The sequence below is a fragment of the Synchiropus splendidus genome, chromosome 1, assembly GCF_027744825.2.
Source record: "Synchiropus splendidus isolate RoL2022-P1 chromosome 1, RoL_Sspl_1.0, whole genome shotgun sequence".
Classification (NCBI taxonomy): domain Eukaryota; kingdom Metazoa; phylum Chordata; class Actinopteri; order Syngnathiformes; family Callionymidae; genus Synchiropus; species Synchiropus splendidus.
The window spans coordinates 30,766,979-30,781,608 of record NC_071334.1 but is presented as its reverse complement, the minus strand read 5'-3'; the positions used below and the strand labels follow the sequence as shown (position 1 = coordinate 30,781,608).

The following is a 14,630-nucleotide window of genomic DNA, read 5'->3' as shown; positions in this document are numbered from 1 at the left end:
ATGAACTAGAAGCAACATCAAGAGCAGGGACAACAATTAGACATCCATCACACAATCTGCTCCTTCCATAGACCGTCATACAGAGCATGTGCCAATATTGTGAACACATTATATAAAGCATGTGAAGCGGCCCTCGAGTAGCCACTGTGCTGCATTATACATGGGATTTATCTCATGACAATGGAGTCTATTTAAGGTTGTGCCTTCATTTTGCTTTTTGATGCCTTTCAAGGTGCACTCTTTCAGATTTTGACCATGCTCACACCTCAGTACAATAGAGGGTTTTCACAGCGCGTCATTACCGCGCCATCCCACCCGGAAGCCGCCATGTTGGACTCTCATAGGCTGTGAATGGAGTGCGATGGAAAAATGCAAAATAAAACGGAAAGGCTCGTCGAAACGAGTTCCGAGTGACAGGACATACAGAGAGAGACTTCATGAGCACGAAAATGCATGACAGAGTTGAGCTTTATTGGTGGTACAGACCCATACGAAATGAACAACGACCTGGACAGTATATCGTCAGTTACCTGTTTTTTCGCCTATTCCATCCACCGGACCTGAAATGTCACCGGATGGGTCAGGAAACTGTTATTAGAAGTCATCGCCGATTTTGCACCTTATATGAGAATGTGACATATTTAAATATTTTGACGTTTCATTTTGAGTTTGTTTTGTTATTTTAGATTGTGCTCAAGTATTTTTTTGTCTGTGTGTGTGTGTGAGATTCAGGGAACATTCTGAAAATTGAGCGTATTGGCATCAATAAATATGCTCTGATAAAAGTTTTGTGTATTCTCTTCCACTGCAATATAATGCAAATTAATATTCATTTAGGCTATACTTTTTTTTTGCAAAATATTCGGATGTTATCCGCAGCCACGAAGGTCCTGGTTCAGCTTCGCTAACCACAACTTCTGGCATTGTTCTCCTTGATTTGTAATAACTTTTTGGAAGTCGATAAAATTCCAAATGTTTTTCACGATCAGTATGATTTGTACAATTCAAAACACAACCGTAATTCACCATTTTTTCAAGGAAACGCTGCAGAATCGCCTTCAGCACCGCTCTGTGCTGAGCAGTGAGTATCTCCAACATGACAGCTTCCGGGTTTGATGACGCGCCGTGAAAACCCTCTATTACAGTATGTCCACTGATGGGATGTTGCGGTCACTGTTATATAAATATAAATCTACTGGGTCACTTTGGTGGCCTGGATGAATTGCCGTGTGCATCTTGGCTTATTACCGCCGACCTCGTCTCTTCTCACTGACTGGAGGGTTCACTCTGTCCATGATATCAGACAGCTCTCCGTTCCCATTTGTGCCACAGCAGAATGAACCCTCTTGTCAGTCATCTCAGAGTCAGTTGTCCAGCCAGCACTAGCTCCGTTTGTGGAAATAAAGGGTGAAAAAAAAGCATGATTGCAGAGCCAAATGCCACAGTCCTGGTGTGGAAATATTTTGCCATCATTCCTAATGTGTGAGGTGAGCGACAACCAGGACGAGTGGAATTGTGAAACGTGTTAACAGCAAAAAACGCCAAACACATCTAACATGCAGCTCACCTGAAGCACAACCACCAGAGCAGCAAGTTAGTAAGCTCAAGTTTTGCTGAGACTATGAATGCATTTTGTATTGCATCTTTATTTATTTCGTTTATTTAAGAAATTGAAAAGTTGTAGACATTTTGCTGACGATGGTAAAATACTGATGGGAAATAAAATACATTACATTTTAAAGGGTACATTTACATTATTTTTGCTATGTTATCATTACATTAATCATTCATTTTAGCTCAAAATAATGTTTGAAAACAGCTTGTCTGCAGTTGTGGGACAATTTATGGACCAGCAAAATGTGTTTGTTGTGACAGGCCTACCAGGAACCATAACAACCGACTTCAAAATTATGGCACCAACAAGCAAAATGATTTAAGGCAGTCACTGTATAGCACTTGTTAGACTTGAGGCTCGGGGGCCAAATCCGTCCCTCCAAGTAATTTTGCGGTCACTGCAAGATGGCTGCCTCTAGATACAGTAGATGCTGGTTTAACAATATGGGCTGCGTGCAAGGTGTAGTACCTTGCACGCAGCCCATATTTTGGGCTTGAAGAGCCTGACACTGGTACAGTAACTACATGTGAATAAAAGCACCACCAAAAATTCCATGACTTTGAGCAATCACCCATTCCACGACAACAAATTGCTTATGACAAAAACCGACACCGTGCACTGTACAAGCATTGAGTGATGCGTGGATGATGATGTAGTGTTTTCCCGCATAAGGCAGGTAAGCTGACTGTAAATACAAAGAGATTACAGCAGTTAACTAAGGCTCCGTTGGTGCCCGACATCTCCTGCTGGCTGAGCATGACAGTTGTGCCATGTGCACTTGGCAGTGCTCAGCATAAATGATTAATCGCCGCTCAGGATGGGGATTAAATGAAGCCTCAATTATCAGAGATGCATTAGCTGCTCGCCCTCAGCATGACGACCGTACATCACAGTTGTTTAGTGACACCATTGCAGGGATTCAGGATCAATTAAATGTCACTATGTATGGAAAGTAGACTCAGGATTTATTCCGTTTCTTTCCCATCACATGTTAAATAAATAAAATAAAAATGTATACTATTTCACGAGTGAGCATCAAAGTCACTGACAAGTCAACAAGTCAGACATTAAATGACATCCGTAGTTAACTTGTCATGCAGTTTTATATTACTAGTTCACTAGTGAAAGCTGAAATTGCTCACTGGTTAAGTCGTTCTTTTGTCTTTTTGGCCTTTATCGTGAACTACCTGGACTTAATGTGTTTCTTAGTGAACTAGTAACAATAAGACATTTACAGGTTCACTAGTGAATTGTGTGCCACTGACCTCGTGCCTGTAAGGTAAGGTTTACCTGTGATGGGCAAACTGACTACATTCACTTTACCTTTCTTGACCTTTGTAGTGAACAAGTTCACGTTGTGTAGGAAATGCCCCGTAGTTTACGAGTCAAATGAAAAAATGATCCTAAAACTAGCAATTCATAAATGTGATGGACTAGTGCGAACGAAAGATGTATGATAACAATACATTCATGAGTGGTGATTGTTTGAGGTATTTCATATTCAACTGGAGAGCCAGTGGCACTTGCTCCTCAGACACCATCATTATGTTTCAGTATCTGGCTTTCATTATGACTTTCACTCGTGTGAAAGAGCCCTCATTTGAGTAGTCCTGCTACAAAATGAGTTTGAGAGTGACTGAGTAGACGGTTACTAGTAAATGTTGCATTTGAATCGCTCACGAGTGTGGCAATAATGGCTTAAACTAGTTAACTAGTGAGCATATTTAACTTCACTAGTTGACTAGGAACATGTAACTGAATTCAGTAGCATGTGTTTTTGGCATGTAATATCAAAGATATAGAATACATCCTCACTCAGCTTTCAATAGCAATGTGCTTGGATTGATTCATACCAAGTAGTAGTAGAACAGTTTTCATTTTATTTTACAGTCAACTGTGTACACTAGGTGTTTTCCCGCATCCTAACAAATGTAATTTTTATGTCTCAACACACCGAGACACAGACAAATTGATCTAATAGACAAGAGTGCCTTGTTTTGATTGTTCCTCTATTGATAATAAAAACACCCACATATTAGAGTTGACACCCTGCACTTTAACGCCGGCATCACTGCGCCGCTTCAAAGAAATACTCTCACTTCTCCTGAAAATGTGTGATCTGAGCATGTTGAGACAGAGATGTCTGAAGCCAGATTTAGTCTTTTCTGTTGGGTCCATCTGCCGCAAGCTTTGTTAGGAGAGAACCACACTGATCTGACATTAGCATTAGTGCTCTCATGTACTGCATGTTCTGGTCATCTCTCTTGGTTTTTCATGCAGATTGCTCTGGAGTGTGGTATGTTCAGGTTCCCATTTCAGTACACAAAATCACCGTCCATGAAAATGATCGCAGCTTTGCATTATTTTAATGAATGAAAATATTTACGTTGAGAAACTAATAGAATTGCTTCTAAGTGTTAATTGTAACAAATGTCTGTAGAAGGCAGTGAGTATTTTCTACATGCCTAATGTAGAATCCATAATAGAGGACATTAGTTAAATGAAGAAACTGTCTTGACTATAGGGCCACACTCTCTTCTGCTCCTCGACCTTCAAAGGCACAGTTTTTTGCTCCCAGAGTTTGTTGACATGAATAAAAGCTTTTAGAGACCACACATGAAGACACGATCTTCCCTCTGAAGAGGTGCGCGACGGGATTTCATTACATGCCTAAAGTGCAGCATCAGCATAAATTTGTTCCCCTGGGTTTGCACAGTGGAGAATGGCGTCACATCTGCAGCAGTTAACACCCAGCGGAAAACTTATTTGAACTTGTGGCGACTGATGTGCTGACCTGAGAGTTTTCATTGGACCTTCCTTAATTACTTAACACTGCACTGTTTCGCAGCCAGTTCTGATTGTGCTGTGAAGGGCTTCTTCAATGTCGTGGTGATGACGGTTGTTGAGCAGCCTCTGCTTCGCCTGCTGTCTCTGACACACCATGGTTATGGCCAATGTATTTCCACTATCAGGAGAGCCTCGACGTGATACATTTGAGCAAAAAAGAGAAAAAATATATGCATCCAAAATCAGGATGATATTTCATTTGCAGTTTTGTATTGCACCTTTTCCACCCATTTATTGCTACTTGTTATTCCACTCCATTATTGGAGTTTGTGGTCTGAATTCTGGCTGGACATTACTTTCCGCTCCTTTTTGCTCTGTGCTGGACCTTGAGAGTGTCCCATGTGTGGCATGAAGTCAAACCTCCAGGACTACAAATTGATGCAGCAAACAACAGCAGCCTGAAGACTTCTGCTCTGTCGACTCCAAGGAAACTGAAAGCGACTTGAGCACAGTAGCAACATCACCTCCCTGTTTGTGTTGGGGAAGTCTGCTTTAGGACTGAGTAAGGCAGCCAGTTGGTTATTCAACTTACAGTAACCATATTAATTGTATTGGAGAACAAGTGTACAAACAGGTGTATAAATATAATGTACACAAAAGTTCCCTTGTATACATTATAATATACTGTAAACTATACATCATTTTTTCTAATAATGCAAGAGTGGAGATTGACAATTGCTATTTGAGGGAAAACACTGCCGTCCTCATGGGTCATGATGGAGAGGTTTTGTTTCTGATGTTTTTCAGCCGTCTTGAGTCACTTAAAACGCGGTCCACACTCAGCCCTGAGTTTGGTTCTTGGCTGCCCAGCCAACAACACTTCACTTCAGTTTTATGTGCATTGAAAAAGTCAACCCATTTGTTTTAATTGCTGACAAGTGTGAGTCAATTTTTGTTATTTCTTTTAACATACATTCAGCAGCATGGATGAATTTTCAATGGAGACACTGACACAAAATGAACAAATTAAACAACCATAAAGAGCTACTGTGGGACTATGATAGTATAGTGCAACATAAAGATGCCTTTCTTCCGCATATTAAACGCTCACTTCAAATGCAGTATAGACAACAGAAGTGAGCTCTATTTTAAGCCTAAGCTCCTGCGAACTCAGAGAGATAAAGACAAGAAAAACATTCAGCAGCGGGTGGAAGCAGGTATTGTTTTCTTCTCACACTGCAATATGTGATTCGCCTGTGTGAATTCTAATCTTTGAAACAGGGACTGTCTCTTCTTTTGTGTGTAGAATCCAAGTAAGTTCTTCTCACAAGGTAATCACCTCCCTTTGCAAGTCTAACACCACCGTCGATGTGCCGACTTATAAGAGTCGATAAAAGGAGTTCAGCCGTCGCTCACTTATCTGGGACTGCTCATCTGCTGCGAGGTCTATTGCTGCATTACTCAACTCTTTGGCCTGCTGTGTCTCAACTTGTAGAGATACAGCATGTCCAATATCCAAGGGAAGTCTCCAACATTTTAGGTTTTTGTCAAATAAGTAAGAAAATAAAACATAAATAGATAACAGTAAAATAGTGATTTTGCACTTTTTGTCTGTTCTTTTTGTCATATTTGTGCCTCTGTTTCACTTAAAACTACCCAGGTTTGTTCCACATCAAACTTACAAGTGAAGTCTGAAAGACTAGACATGAAAGTTGGTTCAGCAAAAAGTAAAAACAATCCTATATCATTTTCTCGCAAAAGGTTACTAGTATGCTGGACGGGGATGAAAGCGTGCCTGCTTGTTGGGAGAGTTGTTGGTCCACTCTAAGTAGTGAAATAGACCTTCAATTATTACCTTTCATCTGCGATCACATTCAAAGACGAGTTCACAAGCTGCATTGCTTCAATATAGAGAAAACCAAAAAGCTTAAAATGATGAACCTTGTCGCAGCTTCATTTGATGGACGGCTCTTATTTGCATTATTGACGTCGCGCGTCTGCTTTACAACCAGGAGCCTGGGGTTTTTTGCTGGCAGGGAATGTTGATGTAGAGATGTGTTGCTACCAGCGAAACACTCACCCCAGTGTAAAGCTTTTAATGTTGGCAGGCAGTCTGTCAATCTTGGCTCCAGTCGTAAATTCACACCCAACCAAATCCACTCCCCTCTTCAAGAGTCAGAGTTGCCACCGTAGTCTCGACGGCAAACTGTCATTTGACAATCCCAAAGAAGAGACACTGCATGGTGGTGATTGTTCGCAATTTTCTATAAAATTCAATAAAAGAGTGTCCTGCATTGTTGTCAAGGTCTCACCAAAAACGGCAGTTGCTATGACAACCTCATTTCACACACAGCAAAATCAAAGCTTCGCAACATGTCTGGTCCATTTCTCTGCTGCAGACCGCCTGTGGGCCAAATAACCATAAATAAAATATTCTTTTCCCGCTTACTCAAATTTGGATATCATTAGTGAGGCCAAGGGGAACTAATTGGATGAACATAACTTGATTTAGCTGCACTCTATTTGTAAGCATCCGAATCCTTCCAAGTTAAAGTGTCGGGAGCATTTTCTTATCCCATTACCTTTGTTTACAAGGGTTTGAAGGAGTTCCACGTGGCTGATAAAATCAAACACGTTGTCTCACTGACTTTGAAAAGTAGCAACTACAAGGACGTGAAAATCACTTGTGCTTGTCACAAAATCCAACATAAATAAAGATGGCACACCATCAGAAAGGCTGTCGTTGCTGTTTAGACTACTAATTGAAAAAAAAAAAAGTGTGTAACGTTTGCAGGACCAGGACACTGGATGATACCGGTAGTTGAGCAAGGAGACATTCCACAAAGAACAAAGCCTGCAACACAATATTCCATCACACTACGTAAAGCTTCCTGTGGAGATCCAGTTGCCAAATCGACTACTTATCACTAAACGTCCACATAAATGATTCAAAGATTCACTATTGTCGTCGACACATTCAGTAGGACACTATATCACAGTGGAGCGCAGAACCAAGAGACTCTCCCTCAGAGCAAATATCCGTTGCATAACAAATCATACAGCTGCTTAAGCACTTTTGCTGTTTTACTCAGTAATTCAGTCGCTCTAATTATCAAAGTTAAACATTCCCAGTCATCACTTTTGACAGCGATGTGCGGCACCGCACAAGGTTGCACCTCTCGCTCCCTGAATCAGCTGTGCCTCAAGAAGTAGGCTCTTAAATAAATCATGAGGTTTTCTTAAATCTCTTCCACACAGATGCAGAAATTTGTCCTCCATGGTTTTTTAAACAGCCGGGGAGTAGAAACTTGCCTTGGCACTATTAAGACTTATAATTTATTAAAGTTTTGAAGGTGCCAAACATGAAGGAAGGATGATTTAAACAGGACAGATGTACATGGTATATTGCTAATACAAAGCGACGTAGTTCAACTTCAGTGCAGATAAGCAGCATTACCAAATGGGAATGCAACTGCAATTATTTACAAGTATTGTTGCACTGTTTACCAGACACTTTTGAAGAGCTTATATCCGATTGGTGCCTAAGATGAGATAATACATGTATTATACAACATTAATAACCACTAAGTCCTACTACTTTAAATCTGAAGTATAATTTTCACAATGTGCTGCTAAGGCCCATGTAATATCCTTTTCACACTGTTAGCAGCACACAATTTTTAAGTGCGAGTCAACTACATTCTTGCTAGTTTTGGACGCACGTCCCAGCTAAAATGCTTTGTGGCAGCCTCCTCAGCCTCATGGACACCAGTTGTAAATATGTGCCCATTATTGAGTAACGTATCCCAATGGCATGTGGACACTGACTCTAATTTTATTTGCTATGTTGTGAGTGCACTGATATTGTTCTTTTGATGATGACAAAAGAGAAGAAAAGAGTGCATTGTCAGGTTCCTTCAAAGAGTGAACAACACTGAATGTTTTTTGGCTGGCAAGAATGAACAGGTATTAGAGCATATGGGCTTTGTTTACCTGCGGGCTTTATCTGGATACCCATATTCCCTGTAAATACCGATGCCTATAAACAACAGACAAGTTGGAAATCTCACAGTCATACAGGACTGCGTGGCAATAAAAGGCAGCAGATGGTAATCCCGCAATGCAAAGTATAACTCAGGATTTATGCTCTGTGCGACTCGAGCATTTCTGTGTATCCTGGAATAGCACTGGCAGCTTCCTCAGAAAGCAGTGTGACGGAAGGCAGAGAAAAGGACAAGTGAATTTATTCTATATTGGACTGCAATGGTTGGGATCCTCGGAAACACTAAAACAATGACTGCCCTCCATAGAGCCAAGCAATCATTACCACTCTTTATTTTGGCTACAGAACTCTCAAATGGAACATTAAAGAGGAAATTAATTTTAAGCGCGAAGTAACCCAATTAATTTTCAGGGAGCTAATCAGTTCACAGGCTGCTCATTGCCGTTTTTGTCTGTCTTTGGGTGTGTGTGATCTGTTTTTATGTGGACTTTAATTGACCCTGAAGCGTTATTTAAGGCATCCCGAGGTGTCCCAAACACTGCTTTGTTTTTCGACATCTCCCGCCATGATTTGCCACAGCGGGTCGGCCTCCTCTACCTCAACCTATCTTGATCTTCCTTTCCCTCCTCCTCCTTTATCACTTCCACTATCCCCAACGGTTGTCTTCCTCTTCTTCCATTGCCCGGTGCTTCCATTTCTAACATCCTAACATTACTTGTCCCTAATGTCCCATGTCTCATTCTACTGATCCCTGTCCCACGCTGTCTGGCAACACTCATCTGCCACCACTGTATAATGAAATATCGCTTTCAGATTTTTTTGTTGTGATCTACCTGAGAACTATATGTTACCTGGTGTTCCACTCTTGACTGGATATATGTGCCATATCCATCGCAAAACCTGCCACCATCTGTCCCCCGGTATTTCTTCACTTGACTCCATACCAGCCCAAACCTCACCCCATTTCTTCTGTTTCTTCTTCACCTGCATGGGCATCGAAGTCTACTTCTATCTCTATTCTCTTCCTATGGGGAAGGATCTCATTCGGACTATTTATGCTTCCTATATGTACGACATTTCAAACATTGTTACCGTCATGCTTCCATGCGTTCTTTGCCTTGGTATTGCTGTTCACCAATATATCCACCAGGGGGCGCAGCCCAGAGTCAAACATTTATGACGACAAACTCCAAAACCAACACTGTGGCTGTTGAAGAAGTATTGATGATTAAAAGTAGCTCTTGCACAAGAGAGGAAACAGAGATTTGCTGAGTTTGTTGTTTGACTGAAGCAGGGTTGTTGTTCACTGAGCCATCTGCCCTGCTCAACACCCTTTTAATGAAAAATAAAAGAGAGAGTAATAACATTCCTTCAAAGAATATGAACCATTGCTGTCCAAAAAACTGCTTTATATCAAAATTAGACCTTAGTTTGATAAATGTGCTTTGTTTTAGCCCATGCTTTGGACTGTGTGGAGCCTTGCTGTCAGGTGGTAGGTTTTATTCCAAATGATTCAAAGCCATCTTTACACTTGACTGTCTGTAAGAGATGTGTTGTCTCCTGTACTGTTGTCTGCTTCCGTTGTAAAGAACAACTGCACCTCTGCGACTTGTTCACCCGTCAGCACTTCCACCCTCTGTCCTAGTGGTGGTTGACAGCAGGGAGCCTCCGAACAACAGAGTGTGTGTCACCGCTGTCAGTCCACTGACAGAGACCTGTCCTCATTGTCTGGCCTGTTTAAGGGGACACGACTAAGACTTGCGCGTTAACTCCACCATATTTGCATGAGCGAATACAGTAGAGAGATGTGAAGAAAGACACGTCAAGGTCACTTAGATTTGAAGCCATTTCATCAGCAGCCTGGCAGGAGTCTGACAGTTTTGGATGTGAACCGGTTTCACCCTCTCGCTGTGTGCCCACTTCTCTAGCTGTCTCTTTGTCCCCGCGCCACATCTCACTGTTTCCTCGAATCTGTCCTGCTGTCAGCAATCATTAAAGCTCTCCTGGAGCGCCTCCACCTTTTGTGTGTTAACAGAACGCTCCTTGCTGAAAAGGTCTAAAAGCTGTATGCTTTCGATTTCTAATGCCGCTGTTTTTGACACAATGAGGCTTATATTTATATACCCACCTGATTTCCTGCTCTGTGCTTTATTTTTTTTTTGAGAGTTTTGTTTTTCTGTTCGCGTTTCTCAGGTTGCCGAGATGCATGGAGAGCTGATTGAGTTCAATGAGCGACTGTACCGTTCGCTCATGGCCAAAGACCATCTCATTGTCCAGATGAGACAGGAACTCATCGACTTGAGAGGACCGGTGAGTGTCCCTAACCCACAGACACACACACACACACACACACACAGACAAAGGTCACACTGAGGCTGGTTCTGATTTCAGTATTATAGCTTTTCTTTCCTTTTCTTATTGTCCTGTAAAGTCAAAATACAATTACCTTTGACTGCATTTTCCTTTAACCATCACCCATGAGGCGTCATTGTTCTCTTGCACAGGCAAATAACCGAAATCAATCACACGCCTCCGTGTGTCACAGCAGCACATGTTAATAATGGTTTGAAACCCCAGCTTTATGTCACCATTGCGTTTATTGCTGGTGTAGGGTGAATTTCCAATGTGTTCTTCCACCTCTACGTGGACACTTCCGTCACAAGCGCCTGGATTCAGCTCAGCTCTGAACAGCGTGAGAAAGTAAAGTGTAGTTACAAAATTAAACCCAGTTGATTGTTTTTCAAAATGCAACACGCTCTGGTTCTATTGAACTGACGTCTCCGGAAAATAATCCTAAAATCAGTGGGTCACTGCTTCAACCCTTGTTTGTGAGAAGTGTGATATGCTTTGTTCATGAATGGACGAGAAGACAGTGGGGTTGCATTTGACTCCCTTTGTTATTAAAGAGTTGAGAAACGGCTGGCTTATTTTTTTCCTGGCAAAACAATGTTTTTGTTTTTAAGAGAAGTAACATCTTGAAATTGTTGACTGCTTTATACACAGACTTAAGATACATTTTTTTGGTCTTCTCTTTATTGCTATCATTGTTACTGTGAACAAAATATAGTAGTACGTGCAGTGAATCCCTCATCAGGCAAGTATGTATACAAAAGTGTATATTGCATTATACATGCAAGAAACAGACAAAAAAAAATACAATATACTGTGACCAATTAAGATATTATTGTTAGTGCTCTCTGAAAAAAACAGCATAGGTTTACCCCCTAAAAACAACACGAAAGTAACACAACCTTGTTATGGACAAGTTGATATAATCATTTCCCTTCCATTACTGTGTTTCTTCTGCAGCAAAAAGACACACAACCAATAGATTTAGCTTGGCAGGAATCTGCTGCAAAGGGCTGCTTAAATGACGACAGTAGCGCTCTCTTCGTCTTTGTCCCTGACGCTGACACATCGTAGTTATGCCCCCAAAAAGGGTGGCTATCGATGTATTCCTACTCTCATACCGCCTCAACATGAACACACACAACTCTCACAACTACCCTATTTCTATCTTAACACCCTTCTGGTTCCACCATGTTTTCTATAAGGATACCATCCACGAAAGCTGAATTGGTTTCGGCCAAAGTAGAGGAGCATTTATTTGAAATATTATGCTCAAGATACAGATTAGATATCAATGTATTTTCTTGTCTTTGTTTCAGGTTCCTGGAGATTTAAGCCAAACTTCAGATGATCCCAGTCTTTCTGATTTTGAGACGTGAGTGATTGTTTTTCGCGATCTTGGTATTGCCTAGAAGCAATGAGTAGCAACCAATACTGACAGCTTTTCTGAAAGACACCCTTGAAAACATGTGATAAACGTGTTATATGTAATAATATAATATAATGAGAAGTGTTATATGTATCTTCAAGCTAAAATTGATATCATAATATAATAATTTTTGCTCTAAATATGTGAATCTGTTTGAAACTGAATGGTCTGTTGATCCGCCGACTTGAGGTTGAGTGTGCTGTGGTCATTGAGGATCTTCTTGATATCTTTCAGGGCTCAACGTGCTCTCATCAACGTGTGGATACCTTCAGTGTTCCTGCAGGGCAGAGCAGCCAACGCTTACCACGTCTATCAAGTAATGTGTGTTTGATGTGTAAAGCCCTGCACTTCTGACATTAGTCATTTCTTTGAGCTGCTCTTTCCTACTCTTCCAGCTATAACCCACAGCGCATGGTTACGACTCAAGAGAGTGTTTTGTTCCTGAAATTCATTCCAGTTTTGTTCAGAGTGTGTCAAATTACATGAGACACTGTCTTTACAGTTTTTTTCCACTATTTACTTGACAGTGATTAAGTTCGGCAGTTCGGACAATTCTCCCACTGCCTCTGAGCAGGACAAAGAAATACTTGAAATCAAGAAGTACTGCTAAACTTGCGCAGAGGGAGACAGTGCTGGGACAGTGTTAGGTGAAAACACATGGAAAAACCCAGCTCTGTTTCATTATGCGATAAGCCGCCTGCCACACTTCTCACTGGTGTCTGAGTGGTGTCTGGACTCGATACACAATACACTGCCGCACACTCTTGCAAGGTTTGTGTGAAGTGTTTAAATGAAATGACTCCCTTACGTTTTGTTGGATAGGAGTGAGACAGTGAGTTTTTACTGTGATGGTTGCATAGTGCATTGTTGTACATTGGTATTTATATTATTGTGATAGAGATGTAGCTGTTCAGTAGCTGAAAGTGTGTATCATGGTGCCATACAACTCAGAATTAGCCACGCCTGGTTTCTGTTCCTCATAATTGGTGAAATCTTAAAAACGAATAGAGCTGCACCAAGTCACTCTCACCTTAAATTTGTTGCACTACTTTCTGAAACAGTTTCATATCTTTATTGGTTTTCTTGATCACGTCTTCCCCCAGCTATGCTATTTACTTAACTAACTTCATCACAACTTGCATGAGGTGACGACTGCTTGGCAATGGGGTTGGTCTTTCATCAGGCTTTTGGGGGCTGAAAAAAAGGACTGGATTGGATTTGGCCATCTGGCCTTGAGTTTAACATGCGTTCTAACAGGTCATGGGCTGTACTTGGGGTGACATCAAAGGGACTGAGTCTGGCTTGCTGAAAACCCAAAGAATGAAACTTGTGTCCTTGCTATGACTGCAGCACTTGCCATGCTGCCCTATGAAATATGCTGCCGTAACATCAGTAATATGCAGAGAAACAGTTGGATTCTCTCTCTGGAGGTTCTTTAAGGAAACAAGCACATCTCTACTGAGCAACTTTTCATGACACCATGACAACTGAAGACTAAAATAAGACAAGTCGCCTACCTCTGACTGCACGCACACTTGTCGACGTAGATGCAGAGACACATTACATGAGAGCTACACTGAGAGAAAGGTGCTTGTGCAATGTCTGAATTTAGAAGCTCAAGGACACATTGTTGATCTGCTCGATCTGTACAAAGTTCATTGCTGCCACTGAAAAGACGAAACTTGAAATTTGGATCGCTGCAATTCATTTAATTGACCTCCCCTGCTTCACTCACAGGAGTTGTTGTGGTGAATTTCAAGTACTTGCCCTGCTATAGTTCTCAGTCTCGCACACGTCAAGAGCTCTGGGGTTGAGCAAGCAACCCCACAAGGTCCTTGAATAGCGTCAAAGCCAGTCGTGACAAATACCCGTGTCTATTGCGGTTTGACGCATTTCCAAATACTGGATGACCCCATCATATCTCACAAAATTACCGGTTGACCTACTTTTCCTGTAGATTTTGCTGTAGTATTAAAGGGGCTTCAGACACACTGCAGTCAGCTGTTCTTATGAGCCTGAGATTATATTATATATCTGGAAGCTTGTCTTTGGGGGAGAGTCTGAAGGAAGAGGTTGAGCTTTTGGATTCAAAAACAGCGTGCTAAAACCTTCCCTACCATAAGGTCGTGGTGCAGTGGAGGTTTAGTCTTGAGAGGAGGCTGGTTAGGATCACAATAATTCGGCAAAGCCGCTGATCGACCTGTGAGGTGATTTTGAAAGCTTGTCAGTGTACACTACAGCTGTGATGCTTAAAATGGTGTTTCATACTTTACTGTGCCAATGTATATGGAAAAGGGCAATACTAGACAACCCTCTAAAGCAAGGTCTGAGATCCACCTTTGGATCTGTTCTAACCTGTTTACTGTTAGGTCTGAAAAGTACACCTGAGTTGCTGGTCTCCAGTGAAAACAAGTCCTCCTCTGCACCGCCGGAAGTTGGACTCCTGA

The 14,630-nt window shown here is 41.5% G+C and overlaps 1 protein-coding gene across 3 annotated transcripts in view; it reads left to right on the top strand.

The window, feature by feature from the left end:
- Window positions 1-14,630, top strand: part of snx29 (sorting nexin 29) — a 115,432-nt gene that overhangs the window by 62,406 nt on the left and 38,396 nt on the right. For 2 of the 3 annotated variants that reach the window (XM_053862067.1, XM_053862076.1), the window contains 3 exons: window positions 10,599-10,715; window positions 12,074-12,129; window positions 12,418-12,499. In XM_053862067.1, coding sequence (XP_053718042.1) covers window positions 10,599-10,715; window positions 12,074-12,129; window positions 12,418-12,499 — 255 coding nt within the window. Of the gene's footprint in view, window positions 1-10,598; window positions 10,716-12,073; window positions 12,130-12,417; window positions 12,505-14,630 lie in introns of all 3 variants that reach the window. The other variant, XR_008414356.1, reaches the window with a different exon arrangement.